Source organism: Brachyistius frenatus, unplaced genomic scaffold (assembly GCF_029030835.1).
Source record: "Brachyistius frenatus isolate BFR_SWC_R1_liver_20210118 unplaced genomic scaffold, ASM2903083v1 Contig_93, whole genome shotgun sequence".
Classification (NCBI taxonomy): domain Eukaryota; kingdom Metazoa; phylum Chordata; class Actinopteri; family Embiotocidae; genus Brachyistius; species Brachyistius frenatus.
In genome coordinates, this window is record NW_027210692.1 from 893,451 (window position 1) to 910,000 (window position 16,550).

General features: G+C 42.0%; 1 protein-coding gene across 1 annotated transcript in view; it reads right to left on the reverse strand.

Moving 5' to 3' along the window:
• fndc3ba (fibronectin type III domain containing 3Ba) overlaps window positions 1-16,550 on the reverse strand; it is a 90,423-nt gene that overhangs the window by 57,184 nt on the left and 16,689 nt on the right. Inside the window, exons 2-3 of the mRNA XM_069710662.1 lie at window positions 8,723-8,868; window positions 5,094-5,169 (exon numbers count right to left, since the gene is read on the reverse strand). Coding sequence (XP_069566763.1) covers window positions 5,094-5,169; window positions 8,723-8,839 — 193 coding nt within the window. The 5' untranslated portion in view covers window positions 8,840-8,868. The remainder of the gene's footprint in view (window positions 1-5,093; window positions 5,170-8,722; window positions 8,869-16,550) is intronic.

Consider the following 16,550-nt stretch of genomic DNA (forward strand, 5'->3'; position numbering starts at 1 on the left):
GTCAGTTACTAAATGTATATCATTTACATCTATATTTTTCCATTTGTTTTCACTTGTAAAGCCATTATCTAATAATACAGATTATGATGATGCCTCAGTGTGTTGAAACAATTTAGTGCCCCTGGCATTATGCAGAGAAGGGAAAAATCCCGCAAAAAAAAGGACTGTTTCTGGCTGATTCATTGTGTATACCTGCTGAGCTAAATATGGAAATGATGCCAGCAAGAATGCTGTAACTTGTGGTACAAGCAAGTTTTGTAAAAACAGTAATTATCTTCATTCAGACCCATACTCTTCACACATGTCCCACTTAAATTACTTGATTAATACGAAAAGAATATAATCTAAAGAAACTGTGGTGCAGAGATGTGGCATTAATGCAGCATCCAGTCACTCATGTAAGGCGAGTATCTGTTGCACAGAGTATTTATGGCAGAAGTCTCTTAGCAAAGCTACTCTGCGTAGCAATATGTGGAACATCTTTAATGACAACAGGGCCTGATCAATTTTCGAAAGTGAAGACATGAAATGACAGAATTATAATGCACACTGAGAGGGACAGAGATAAACAAACAAGAAGACAGGAGTGAACAAAGTGCACACATCTGCTGGCAAGACACAAAACAGACCTTGACATGATTCACACCCGCTCTGTCCAGATGACAGAAGAAACATGCGCACACAGCTGGTGCACACACCACACCGCTGAGGTCACACTGACAGTGTCCGCTATAATCATTGTTGGTCAGAAAAACGGCCTCAGCTAACAGGACTGCAGCTGAGAAAAGGACTACTTTGCCCATGAAGCCACTGCAGTAAAGCAGCTGTGAGAATGGACTCTATCATGAAGCGGTTTTTTTCATTCTGTGCAGGAGAAACAGTTCACCCACTAATGTAATGAATTCAGAAAAAAAAGATTTTCTTTGGTAAATGCTCTGCACTTATACATCGTCAATTGACCTTAGAGGTCTCGATGCACTTTACAATGTTCGCCTCCCTTTTATCCACCCACACACACCAAGGTGAAAGAGCCGTCATGCAAGTTGCTTGCCTGCCATTGGGAGCAACCTCGGTGTCGTACCCTATGGAACTTCCGAAAGAGGACTGGAGGAAGCGGGGGAAACGTCAATCCCTGCGATTAGTGGACAACCGGCTCTACCATCTGAGCTACAGACACCTATATATTTTATTCACTTGGTTTAATTAGTACCCATTCTGAGAAAGAAAAAAAAAAACTAGTAAGTCCATACATAAAATAGCTTGAATGTTCGAAACCATTCATTCTTGTGGTGAGGAAATAATTCTCCGACTGAACTGTCATTGAAGTTGTAATCTATTGTAGAAACGTGATCATTTTGCCACTTCCAAGATGCTTCATTGGCATTTTAAGTGCCACTGGACACATTTCATCCTATGAAACACAGGTTGTTATGCGAACAAGAAGAAATGTTTATCATAAAAACATACGCTGTATGCATATACTAACGCCAACTATGGTTAATATCAACCTTAGCTACAAACTATTAGTGAGTTGAAGGAGATGTTTAGCTGCTGCCACCCAAGCCTCATGATGTCACATCCTCCCTGGCAGGGCACAGCTTCCTGCTCTTCACCCCCTGGCCTCATCATCCCTCATAAAAAGTCCAACAAAGAGCAAACAACACAGTAAACCAACATGGCCTTGTAAAACACACATAGACACAAACACACACACACACAAACGCACAAACGCATATTAACACACTCACATTCCAGAGCAGGGTGCTCTAACACACCCTCCAGAGTCTTGTCCTTTGATGTGAGTGTGGGAAAGCTCAGGGGAATGGTCTTAGTGGGGGGAGGGTGAGAGAAAGGGAAGAGGGAGGGGGGTAGGGGGTGTGGTGCGGTGCTGAAAGAGGTGGGGAGGAGGAAGGTGGGGATGGTGAGAGACTGGGAGTGTGTGGTGGGTGGAGGTGGCAGAGGGGGGGGGGGGGGGGGCAATTGAAGCTGACCCCAGGAGCACTGAGAGGTCAGTCTGTTGGAGGACAGGGGATGGAGACTCACTCCATCCCCTCATCACTCACATACACACAGAGGACATGCTAATTAGCAGACTCGCACAGGAAAAGGATTTCAGAATAAGATACACTGATTCAATGCGAGCAAAGCAGCACAAAGAAACACCCAGAAGGACTCAAACACCATCGGACAAAAGAAGGAAGCCGCAGATAAGAGCGAGCAGCTTTACGTCTATCACTAACACTAACTACAAACTTCTCTCCAGTACATTTCAGGGCAATCTGATTTCTTTGAATGTGCACAGTGCAATTTTTAATGGATTTCATTGGCCCTGAGGTTATGGAATTTGTTGAGCTTCATAAAATTCAACATAAACTTAAATCCAAATTTTAAAAAAAACAACGTAATTCAGCCAGGAGCAGTTAGCGGCGGTGTGGCAAATGAGCAGCACTTAACATTAATCCATCAAATAGAACAGCCTCTTTTCTGTTTCAGGTTTGTCTTAAGGTAGGGACACGTGAATGAGTGGTAAAGGGAAAAAGGAGGGAGGCAGAAGGAAAAGACGGCAAGAGGGAGGAAGAGAGTGAGTGGAGGAGAATAAAGGCTGGAGTTTCATATGAAAGAATCTCTTCTGGCTGCTGTGTTGACGTCTCCGAGCTGGTCCTGCCTTGGCAGAGTAGCCTGTGTGTGTGTGTGTGTGTGTGTGTGTGTGTGTGTGTGTGTGTGTGTGTGTGTGTGTGTGTGTGTGTGTGTGTGTGTGTGTGTGTGTGTGTGTGTGTGTGTGTGTGTGTGCGTGCGCGTGCGTGTGTTTGTGTACGTGTATGCATGTTTGCATGCATGCACCGCAGTGCAGCAGCTAAACAGAGGTTACTTTATATAAAAGCTGGTTCCTGGCTGTGCCCTGAGGTCTCTGTAATCTCGCTCTGTCACACACACTTGCACACGAGTATGCCAAAGTAGGAACACACACACACGCAGACACACAAGTACGCAAGCATGCGCAAACACGGAGCTCTGAGGTCTCAGTAATCGCACCGAGTCTGTCTAAAGAGCGACTCAGTTCCCCTTCAAAACACACTGCCACACTCCACCTCTCATTAAACCCAGTGACCTCCTCCGGAGAGAGAGAAAGAGCAGGAGTGTGTGTGTGTGTGTGTGTGTGCGTGCGCGTGTGTGTGTGTGTGTGTGTGTGTGTGTGTGTGTGTGTGTGTGTGTGCGTGCGTGCGTGTGTGTGTGTGTGTGTGTGTGTGTGTGTGTGTGCGTGTGTGCGTGTGTGTGTGTGTGCGGCCCTCCACATTAATAATATCTGCATTCAAACGTGAGCCCAAACCTCCCACCTAATTAACTATCTGCAACTGGAGTAAAAGGCACAAAAAAAAAAAAGCACACACAGACACACTGTGCCTTCGATTCTAAATTTTGCATGCGAGTGCACACACGTGACCGCACAAATAAACAAACAATCGCCAGACCCCAACTACGTCAACACGGTGTCGTTTTGCCAATCAGTGCCTGGTTTCCCTCGTCATTCACTGCCGAGCATTAAACCATTCATCTGTCTTTTTTTTTTGTTGTTGTTTTTTTGCCATCTTTCCACAAGTCACTGATCCATATCTATAATTTTATCTGTCAACTGGATCTGCACATCCTTGCATCCGTCCATCCCATCACGTAAGGTTTCTATCTGGCATTATCCGGTTTCTATCTGGCATTATCCGTGCCGTAGGTCTGCCCGCAGCGATCCCCCTGATTTCAGGGGAAAAATTGAATTACATGGCAGGCGGAGAAAAAAAAAAGAAGTCGGGAAGTAATTTGTTACAACAGAGCACTATGGTGGTGGGGCTTTTTTTTTTTTTTTTTTTCCTGGTGGGGAGGGTGGTGAGGTGGGGTGAGGGCAGTGTCTGAGCCAAAACGGCTTCACTCAGAGGGCAAAGAAAGAGAGTGAGAGAAGAAGAAGGAGAGAGAGAGAGAAAGAAAGAAAGAGAGAGAGAGAGTGAGAGACAGACAGACTGAGGGAAAGAGATTGAGGAGAAAACAAAGACCTCCTTTCAAAGTTTCTGAGGAGCAGCTTACATTTCTGACATCATCAAAGTGAGACACAATTCCAGAAAAAGTTGGGGGAAATCCCGTGTTACTGCCACCTCCTTCCCTCTTTTAAGAGCTTCTAAGTGGCTTACATTTACAGTCTTTTCATGCACTGATATCAGATGCAGCCATGCCAGAGCTTGGCCATGGCTGCCCAATCAGTCACAATATGTCATTGAGTAGACTGTGCTTTCAGCTGGCAGTTTTAAATTTGGAGATAACACCCTTAGACACTCCACCCCTTTCTTTTTCCCTAATGTTTACTTTTGCAACACTGGCTGCTCTCCTGAAAGACAGTTAAGGAGTATTCTGGTGTTTCTGCAAGTTTTACAGCAATATTAACACTTTTAGAGTCTTCAAACGTGCTTGAAATTTCACTTTGATTACAATTTCGGACTTTAAAATAACTTGCAGTTGGAAAAACGTACAGATACGGTCAATGAGCTGGTGCGAACAGCTACATCCTCGGGTTAAATTCCAAGTCAATCGTGCGAGATAACTAAACCCAGAGGATCATTAGCAATTATGATGGGTGGGACTAAAAGGATTATCTGGAAACTTCTTGGATTAAAAGAAAGCTTTGACTATTGCTTCAAGACAGTGAATCTTCTTTACAATTACAATTGCACACGAACGCTCCGTTGTGCTCCGTCAATACACTTCCAAAAATCCATGTTTTCAACTGTATCACCACACAAAAAGGAAAAAAAAAAAAATTCGCATGGCGTTTTCTGTGCACTTCCTCAGCAAGAAGGTTAAAAAAAAGAAAACCGTTTTCAAAAACATGCCAAAATACTGTGAAGGCAGTAAATCCTCCAATTTTATTGAAATAAGAAGTGAGTGTTTTAAATCAGATTATGCATTTTCAAAACACAAGTCTAATGTAAGCATGTGCAGCCAGCATTATCATTAAAATGACGGTAAATACTCTGTCTCACTTTGACAGACATGAGAGCAGCTACCAGGCCACATGTTAATACAATAACATAATGAAATAAGAGAGGACTGACCCTGGATGCATTGCAGTGAGCCGTCCTCTGCCCGGATGGTAAATGTCTCCCCCGGGTTCACCTGCACCAGGATCACCTGTACCAACACACAAGACACACAGACACACACAGACACACACCAAAATCACTTTGTTTGAAAGAGCAGATCAGGTAACTGATGAAAAACACAATTTAAGATGGCATTAAGGGAAATCATGTCACATAACATACAACCACAAAACAGGACACATTCTCTGCTGGAAAGCCAATAAGCTTGGCCGAGATGACATAACACAACGAGCATCGGATCTTAGGGGAGGACGGACACGGAGAGTTCACACAAACGAATGAGGTGTTAGATAAGCTGCTGCCGTCTCACACACACCCCGATTCCTGATTTGAGAGACCACGCTGACAAGAAGAGAACCGGTACACACAACTATGATACACACAGAGAGGGAGCACAGAAAAACATAGAGGCAAGTGAGCACACACAAATGAAGCCTGAATACATGATTTGATTTCTTAATGTTTCTGCTGAATGTGCCCAAAGCGAGAATGCGTGCACCTTACCGTCATATTCTCCGCATACAGATTGTTGAGAGTGTACACGTGGCTGTAGACATGAAACAGGTGACCCTCCATTGCACACACACACACACACACACACACACACACACACACACACACACACACACACACACACACACACACACACACACACACACACACACACACACACACACACACACACACACACACACACACGTATTCAGGCGCACATTCATGCACACACAAGCACAGCCCTGTCTATGCTCTACAGGTGTGCAGTTGTAAAATCTTCATAGCCTGCGTTCCTCCTGTAGTGTCTGCATCTTCTCCCATCTCAGCGCTAACCTGCTCCTCTCCCTCAGACACGCACACACACACTTACACACTTCCTGCACTGTCTGCTGCAGCGGTTACTGTTGCTATGGGAACCCTAGCATAGTACAGGGCGACCCATGTTTTCCCAGGGACTGAGAAAACCCCTATATCAGACCATGTGGGTGGGTGCATGTGGAGTGACTGCTGAAACGTACACATGCCAAAATCATACTGTGTGTAAAGTAGTAGTGTGGCGTGTTTGTCTTGTTTTGCAGTATGATTGATCACTGAAACTGACATAACCGAGTCAGTGGTGAGCCAGTAATTTAATGACTCGATAAAGTGACAAAAAATGGAAACATTAAGTTAGAATAATAAACAACTCAATATTTCTCAAGCTGTGATTTTAAGCTTAACCACCAATGAGTGATGAGTCGTGAGAACCTTTTGGGAGGCAACCTTTATAGAGGGTCTGGGTTCTGTGATTCAGAACCACACTGATATTTTAAATAATGAAATATTAGCCCCACAGAGTTCACTCCATTTTTTTTGTTTTAATATTTATGTTTTTACAGTCAGTTTCTCAAAAACACACTATTTTATAAAAGCCAACTCTCCTATAAATGTACATTTCACCAGCATAACAGACCCAAGGGCAATCAAATGGATGCTTGTAGGAATGGACGGGAATGTCTGAATATCACCACATTACAAATGAAGAGAAAAATGACATCAGATTTTGGTGTGGGTGACTATTACAGGTAAAGTACCATTCATTAGTAAATCAGTACACTCAAGTCCAATGTGAAGGAGATGATTATGAATTTCCAGAGACAAAAAAAATAATAATCTAAAATTATGAGAATTACAGCACTCCAATTGAATGCATTATTAATACAGAGATGTTTCAGGCCAACAACTTTCCTCAGTATGCAAAGCTGTCGATAATGTTACAACTTAGCTCGTGCAGCCAGTAGAAGGTACTAAATGGAACCAAAAATGGAGCCTCCCATTGATCGTTGCAGCTCATCATGTAGCCAATACAGGGTTCTATATCCTAAGATTAGAACACAGAACTTCTGATACAGTTTTGGTATGAGAGGGATTTCCCTATCCTCTGTTGATATTTTAATTTTAGGATAAAACAGAGCGGTAGCCGACTCTCAAGGCTTCACAGACAAAACACATTGCCATAGTTGTTCAATTCATTCACAATTGACCTATAGTTTAAAAGTGCAAAAACTAAAGCTTCAGATTGTGTCTTTAGTTTTCTTAACACCGTCATAGTGGCTCCTATACCTGCGTTGAACACGTTGAGAATTTTTTGGTATTTGTTTGGATGTTACTTGCTGAATTGCACCTCAGAAGACAGAGGTAACATATATACATGACACATATCTCAATTTTTTAGCTCACTCAACTCATCTCTCAACTTTTTTGTTAAAGAACCAGATTAAAGCTCAGAGATCATAACCTTTTGTACCGATGATTTAACCGGGAAAGTATCGTGCCGAACCAAGCCTACAGCAAAAATGAATGGGAATTTTACTTCTGGAACCACAGCTACCCAAAGCAGCTTCTCCCACTTAGCCACATTTTTATGTTTCATTTTGTCACATGCAAAAAAAAAAGTGGAAAACTGTGGGGGAAAAAGCACAAGAAATTGATTGTAGATTATACAATTATAAGCATGTGCAGTATATGTACTTGATCTCTTTGCTTGCATGTACCAAAGCAACAGCCCCAGATAAACACACATAAACAGGTGTAGGCAGGTAGACACAGATAGACAGGAAAGCTCATAGACAAGCAAACAAACACATAATGTGCTCAGACTCAACACAGACATTTGTGTGCCCACACAGACACTGGAAATGTAGGAGAAACACACACACTCACAGTATGACAGACTAACAAACAAACAAATACACACAAACGTGGATACACACAGCCACAGTCAAATCTATATAATCATCGGTCTTGATCCCTGATTCCACACTGGGAACCGAGTTTAAACTGCAGGGTGTTACAATAAAAAGAGCTCCCTAACTGCTGTCTGCTACAGCCAAAATCCCCCCATAACTGTTATGTGTAGCAGCCAAAACACTCCCACCATGTTTCCTTTGGGCTGTGAGGGAACAGACTGGGAATGATACATAAACATCATCATCATTTCTCATCTACCAAAAGCACACAGTGTAAAAATGTATCTGTGACAACAGGATTAGACCCAGGTCAATTAACTGTGATGCTTTTAATTATGCTGATCGCTTCCTCTCGCCTGTGCCGAGCTCGGTTTTTGCACTTTGAAGGTGATCCAGTTGGCTCTGCAGCATCTGATAACATCAGCTAGTCACAGAGAAGCAGCTGCCCCCCTTTCAAAAGTATGCCAAGCTAAGGCCTGGGACCCATCAATGGAGCCAGTCAGCCAGATATATGCTGCTTGAAAATACGTCTTTAGGACCAAATAATACATGTGAATGTACCTGTGTGTATCTAGGTGTCTGGTCTTTGTTGCATGACAAATGGTTTTCCTGTGAAAGCCTGGCAGCTTTTCATTATGTATGGCAACAAAGCATGAGGCTTGTGATGAAATGACAACAAACAGAAGTGCCTGCGGGATTGTTTGGTACATTTACAGATTCATTCTGCGAGAATAACTGAATGCAAATGACAGGTGTGTGTGTGTGTGTGTGTGTGTGTGTGTGTGTGTGTGTGTGTGTGTGTGTGTGTGTGTGTGTGTGTGTGTGTGTGTGTGTGTGTGTGTGTGAGAGAGTGGTTACCTGCTGTGCTGCCTCACCATTAACCATGTGAGGCATGAGAGGGACCTCCCCGTTCAGGAGGGGGGGCGGAGCCAAGTCCAGGGGAATCTGGTCTGTCATCATCATTGTGACGTACATTCATGGAGAAATTGACTGAACTGCCCTACCTGGAAAGTACAGAGAGAGAGACAAAGAGAAAGGGGACGCTATTATTGTCCAGTTACACACATGCATAACAAATAACAGAAACACATTTCCATTGTTGTTGCAATTTAATATAAATGATTGACATGAAAATGATAGTAATCTATTTCCTTGTATTGGTTAAAAGGAATCAAAAAAGCGTTGCATCGAAAAACAAAACATGAATGCGTAAAAAGGGAGAGCCAGTCACTGTTGAGCTTCCCTGTCAGCTACGTGGCGTAATGCAGGACAGATTTTGTTTTATTTCAGAGCCTTTAAAATGTGACTATTTTCAAGAAATTGTTTCACATTTTGAAAAAAATATGTTAATTCTCTTTCTTGCTTAGCTGTTTATACTGCTGGAGCAAGCAGCCAGTGAGCTTAGCTTAGCATAATGACTGGAAATAATTAGACTGGCTCTGAGTGAATGTAAAAGAATCCACCGACCACTTCCTTTAAAGCCACTTCCTTTAAAGCTCACCAAGTCACATATTAAATCTTTTTTGTTTCATCTGTACAAAAACTAGAAAAATAAAAAAAGGCCCACTGTTTCCCCATGCTTGCAGTTTTTATGTTACACTAAGCTTTTTACTTGCTGGCTGTAGCTTCATATTGAACTGACAGATACAAAAGTATCAAACAGCAACAAAGCAAGTTTCCTTATTTCCCAATTAAACATAAATCTCAATTATGTTACACCTGTGTTATGCCTGCTTACCAGTGTGTTACCATCAGTGTTTATCATGCAATTTCCTCATTGACAAAGCAATTTTCCACATCATGCGAGCGTGAAAAATCTTTTTGCATTGTTGAGGAGCTTTTATTACATTTGTTTACTGTAGTCACACAGTTTCCATCTTAATTTGGATTAAAAACTTGGTCAAAACTCAGATTTAGCTCCAACAACAGCATGTAAAACCTGACATGTAGCCATACGTACACTCGACTAACACTAAAATGAGCTACAGAGAAATATTCAAAAGGGTTTGTTTCAACAAAGATGCACAATGAGAGAAATGCAGAGACACAAAGGGATAAATGGACCGGCTAACAAAAAGTAAGAAATGGTAAAGTTACGTATAAAAGGAAACAAAATGGACTCATAGAAAGAGTGTTTACAGAGAGATTGTTTTTTTCCTCTTACACTGGCTTTCCAAAGGCATATAAGCTTTGGTGAAAACAAACAGGTTATATTATGTCAATATAAAAGAAAAAAGATTAAAGAGGCAGAGGAAAACAGAGATGAGAGTGAGAGACGAATTCAAAGCTCTCCATCATAAACAATAGTCTTGTAAAATAGGAGGGATTATAGTGAATATCCTGTTTGAAGGATTAATGAAATGAAGAAACATTAGATGAATAAGGTATTAGTTTTATAGGTGCATAGGGATAACTGCACCTGCTTTGTAAATACAACAAAGATGATGAGTATGCAACTTAGGCATGCAAACACATAGCAAGAATGGGAAGTCTTCGGAGTTCTTCTGGGGTCCATTGTGTTGGCGCTCCTTGCAGAGTAACCAGCAGCTAAATCTGGAGATGATTTCTCTGCTCGCATAATAATAGCAGTAAAACCAAAAAGCACAACCATGGAAATTTTTTTTTAACAACAATCAAGGCCTATTCATCTTAAGTGGAAAATAACATGGCATCACCTAATTAGCTATAAGGCAAGAATTTAAAGAAACCTAAAGCGACGTGTCAGATGTGCACGTGGCCCTCATCAGCATTTTAACCGAGCTGCTAGCGTAGACCTGAACAGTCAAAATGTATGTGCTTACACATGCACACAGACAAACCCCACACAGATAAACACGCAACTGAATTCGCTGCAGCTCCCATACACTTGCGTCAGCAGCATTGCATACGCCGTATCCCTGGGGGAAATATTTACACCCACACACATATACACAGATAAACCAAGAACCCCAGCTGAAATGTTCTGCAGGAGCAAACTAAACTAAACACGCATGTATGTAAACACACAAAGATTCATTGCCAGAGGTAGATTACAGAGTTACGTAGGTGTTTGAATTCAGTGCTGATGTGTGAAATTACTGCTAAAGAGCTACTAATATTCGTGGCTTTAAACTGCTGTGAGCGCACACGTGAACACCAATATACAGAATGCATCGGGGGGTTTACCTTAAATCTCTAACCTACATACATACACAGATAATACGTGCGTGTACACACACATGCACGGCATTCCTCCGAAAACAGCTGCGAGCGACTGTCTTTTCTTTCAGCTGGCCGTCTTCTAGCGCTGACGAAGTCATTGGAAGGGTTAGTGGATCACACAGCTGCGGCTCATACGGCTGCAACATAAACACACACTCAAGCCACTCTTTCAACATCTTTTAGTATTTTTCAGCCGTTTGTCTCTTTCATTTCTTGACTTTGTTCTTGTTGTGTCTTTAACTCTCCTCTCTCTCTCTCTCTCTCTCTCTCTGAGCCCCGTTCCCAGCTCGGCCTGGCCATCCTGCGTTGAACACACACACACACACACACACACACACACACACACACACACACACACACACACACACACACACACACACACACACACACACACACACACACACACACACACACAGTTGTGTCCAGGACACATCACATACAGATGGTAACACCACTGTCAGTTCTGCCAGGAAAAAGAGAAGAGCGAGACAGAGAAAAAAAAGCAAAGAGGAGGAGACAGGGAATAAGAAACTGAAGATGATAAATAGAGGGTGAGAGCAGGAGACATCTCCTCCAATAACCCTGTTCTTAAAATAACCTCTAATTTCCGAGAGAAATTCATTATATTTATATAATCTTTACTCATGAATGCACAATCACGAGCAGAAATGAGATTCCAATAATGTGCACTCTTCGTAGGGTGTTAATGGAAGTCTGGTGTTAGCTAATGTGACTGGCAAGTCTTTTCTGAACAGAAGAAGTGAGCAATTTAAGAAGAAAAAAAATGATACATTTGAAAAGCCGCCCCAAAAATAAAAGCAATATCATAAAAGCCTTAATTCTAACTCAAAGCAAAACTGTCTTCTTGTCAAAGTTCTGTTGTGTTGTGTTGTTTATTCTCTTCTAAACAGTCAGTTTGCAGCAAATTACAAATTACTTACTTCACTTACTTCTATTCATTTCTAGCCATGCAGATAGTCTGTTGCGATGCTCCCACAATCTATCAAAATCTTCAAGAAATGAGAGCAATAAGACAGTTTGGCTTGGCAAATAAACAACCTGAAAGCAGGTGATAAGAATTAGCCTCCTTCTAAACATAAGGTGTCATAAACAAAACAAAACCTCCGAAGCTCATTAATTAACACGTTTCATCTCACGTTTAATCCTTACAAAAGCGCAATAATGGCCAGGTGTTATTAAGGCTTATGCCAGGCTAGCAGTTTCATCTGCTTTCAGTCTTTATGCTAAGCTAATTCTCACCTGGCTGTTCCTTCATATTTATCACATATTCTCAAACCTCTTGTTGAAAATGAGAATACAGTAAGCCTATTTTCCAAAATGACAAACTATCCCTTCCAAGTAATCACAGACCAGTTTGTACATAAATACGCGTGTTGTGTTTAGTTTACTGATGTCTTGTTATATAATTTCTTGGCAGCGGCATGCTCTAAATTTAAGCACAACCTTATGCTGCAATTTGGAGGAAGTGATGTGTGAAATTGCATAGTCTAGAAGCAACTTTAAGAAAAAAAAATTATTATTTGTCTAGTGTCATCCAGACTACTTTGTTGATTTTTATGACTATTTGCCTCTCAGGCTCAGTCAATAGGGAATAAATAGAGATTAACTTTTGCTTTGCAGCTGTTGTGTGTCGCACATGTTTCCTACAGGATCTCATGTACATATTTGGAAATTTAATGCAAAATATAAACGAACAATGACCTTTGTTTTCCAGTGGAATCATTACCAGATGGATGCCGCTGTTGACAGCTTCAGACATCACCATGCTCACACACACACACACACACACACACACACACACACACACACACACACACACACACACACACACACACACACACACACACACACACACACACACACACACACACACACACACACACACACACACACACACACAGATATACGCACGTACTCAGTGTGGTTTCCGTTCCCCAGTGGAATGTGGGAGGAATAAGGTGTCGATTCCCAGCAGGGATAAAATGTTAAATTGAAAAATTCCATGTTGGATCCAGAAAACAATCAACCACTTGTCCGAGTATATGAATGTTTGTGTATGTGTGTGTGTGTGTGTGTGTGTGTGTGTGTGTGTGTGTGTGTGTGTGTGTGTGTGTGTGTGTGCGCGTGCGCACGTACACGTACACGTGTCTCTGTCATTAGACAGAAAGCCTTGTGTAAGCATGGAAACTGCCTGACATAAAAGATGTATAGAGTTAAACACACACTGAGATGTCACACACACACACACACACACACACACACACACACACACACACACACACACACACACACACACACACACACACACACACACACACACACACACACACACACGTATGGCTCTGACATTCAGGGAGAGCTCTGACCTCATAACACGAGAGTCATTACTTGTATAGTCATTCATCATTCACACACACACACACACGCCCAATGACTCCAGTTTGTCCATCCTGAAGAAGCATAATGGACAGTCACAACCACCTCACAGACTGTCTGACTTACTTCCAGTCAAATGCTTCACACCTCGTTCTCCCGACAAGCATTCACACAGTCAGAGAAATGCAAGCACACACACAAACAGACATCTGTGCAGCCTCTGAACAGGCAAAATCTCTTGTGAGTGCTACTTGTTGGTGTGGTTAAATCTGCCCTTGGAAACTACTATTGAATTGATCATATTTATAAGTCATAATAGTAAATAGTACTCATTGAATTTATTTTTTTTGTAAAAATGCAAATCATCCTATTAGCAGAAAGTATACAAACTTACGTTTCTCCTTTTTCTTCAAAAAATGAATAATTCGCATGAGCACAAATTTAAAGGACAAGTGTGACACTGAGAATGACTTCTCCTACTTGAAACCACAAAGGTTAAAAAAATTTTTTTAAAAAAATGATGTACAGAAAATGAAATGGTGTGACAACATGACGTTTTTCTACAGCACAGAAAACGAAACAACAGGTGACATCATGAGCTCATTGACCACACATAGGCTGCTGCACAACCTGACGTTCTTATTCCTGCAGCTGGGGAGATCAAAGCCTGTCATGTTCTGGTATTTGTCATGCAGTGTGATGCTGAATCAATATGCCAGCATGTCTGACTCATCTGCCGTTACTGACAGCAGTAATGAGAAGTCTCTCAGCTCTGGAAAAAACAAAAAAAGTTTGGTTAAATTGGCTAAATTTGAGCGCATGTACCATATTCAATTCTAGATCACTGAACTGTCCTGACCAAATACAGAGAAGCAAGAGGGCATCAAATCTGTTGCTGTTATGATCCCTGATGTTACTACTACAGCACTCTCGGGTGCTGAACATGTCTTTACCCGTTTCTTTTCCTACTTTGCCCAATAGTTACAGCTCCTGAGACGTAGAGGAGGCGCAAACACAAAATAAATTTCCAACATATGTATTTACGGAAACAGCTGATCAAATTTCTAAAGGTTTTTTTTCAGGGGCAAAGAGCGACACAAAAAAGAACATTTATATTTACACTATCAGTTTAATTATAACGGTACGGCTAGTATGTAATCATTGCTGTCATTCTAAATATGTCAAGATGCTGCTTTGTGACCTGAGCGACACGTCTGTCAGCTGCCGGCTGCCAGACTTCTGCTTCCATACTTGATGGGAATTTTACTAAAGGTAGATCTTAGCAGCGACAGAGCAAACAAAAAAGGGAAACATGAACGTAAAAGAGGGGGAACTGAAACTGAACTTTATTTGGTATTTGGACAACATTATTCTCTGTAATTGTGTGCTCTAACAGTCCTGAGTACAGAACTGCAGACTGGATCTCTGTGATGACCCAGAGATTAACCTGGGACAATAGTATTAAACGAATGTGTAAATACATTTTAAATAGACATGCATCAATCATGCATTTCCTGCACAATCAGAGCAGACTTTTAATTGACTTAAAATGGCATGGGCACACCTAATTTGCAATATGCATGTAACTGTGATTGAAAAACAAAAATAAATAAAAGGGGGAGAAAATAGGAGACAGGGAAAAGGTATCCTCTTCCTCATACTGGGTGTGCTAAGCTGTGAGGAATGCTCTCAGGTGTCAGTACTCAGAACTGACTGAATGACTATTCACTGCAGTGCACAAACACACAAACACACACAAACAGAGGAAACATCACTGGGATTGATCCAAGCCCTTTTAAAAAAAAAAAAAAAAACATTTTATCAGCTGACAATTTCAATCTCTGCTGGCATTTAATATTTGATACACACACAGATGCGCTGACTCCTGCATGTGTGTGTTTGGAGAAAGAGGGGACTCTTCTAAATATGGTGGGAAACTGCCACCAACACCACTCCCATTCAACCCAGCTCCTTTTACAAAAGGTATTCAGTCTCGGAGAGACCTGCACTCTCTCTCATTCACCCTCCTTCTAACTCACGTGCGCTCGTGTGCGCGTGCACACACACACACACACACACACACACACACACACACACAGAGAGAGAGAGAGAGAGAGAGAGAGAGAGAGAGATGGAGTTGGTACCTTTTTACCAGGAGGGAGAGAGAGAGAGAGAGAGAGAGAGAGAGAGAGAGAGAGAGAGAGAGAGAGAGAGAGAGAGAGAGAGAGAGAGAGAGAGAGAGAGAGAGAGAGAGAAGCAGAAAAAGAGGGAGGCAGAAAGGAATGCTGTGCTTGTGCTTACTCTGAAGGGAGTGCTGAGCACACACACATGCACACACTTGGGAAAGACAGAGAGGGGATTTATAAAAGATGGAACCTCTTTTGGTTCCCACATTGGCCAGCAGCTTTCTGCACATATGCAGTGTGTGTGTGTGTGTGTGTGTGTGTGTGTGTGTGTGTGTGTGTGTGTGTGTGTGTGTGTGTGTGTGTGTGTGTGTGTGTGTGTGTGTGTGTGTGAGGGAGAGGGTGTGCACTGAGCAGATCAGAAAGGGACAGCAGCAAAGATTCTGAAACAAAATTCGGAGTTCCAGCCTCTTCTTCAGTTCGCCTGCATGCATTTGGCTTGCATATGTGTGTGTGTGTGTGTATATATTTGTGCAGTGCCTTTATGTGTGCGTGGTGCAGATGTGTGTGTACTTGTGTAGTCTTCTTGCCCTGTAATTGCGGTAATGACATGTCATCCACGAAGAAGAACGGGTGGAGAGGAATGTAATGGACACATACAAGCGCACACACGTGTTCCACTTGCAAACCATGTATGAACAAGCTCCTCTCCAAACTCCTAAACTGAAGCCTCAGGGCACCTTCTTCCACCCCCCCTCCCCAAACAGATGAGATCCTGCCCCTCCTAAAGCCTCAACCAGCCTGCTGCTTATGGCTTTTATTTCACTTTTAACAATTCTCTTTTAAACTTTTAATCAGGCCATTTTACCTCGTGTGCCACAACATGTATAGAGTTTGCTAAAGCGGTGTTGTCTTTGCCTACAGAAATAATCAATCATATCCTAATTCTTGGATGAAAACGCCAA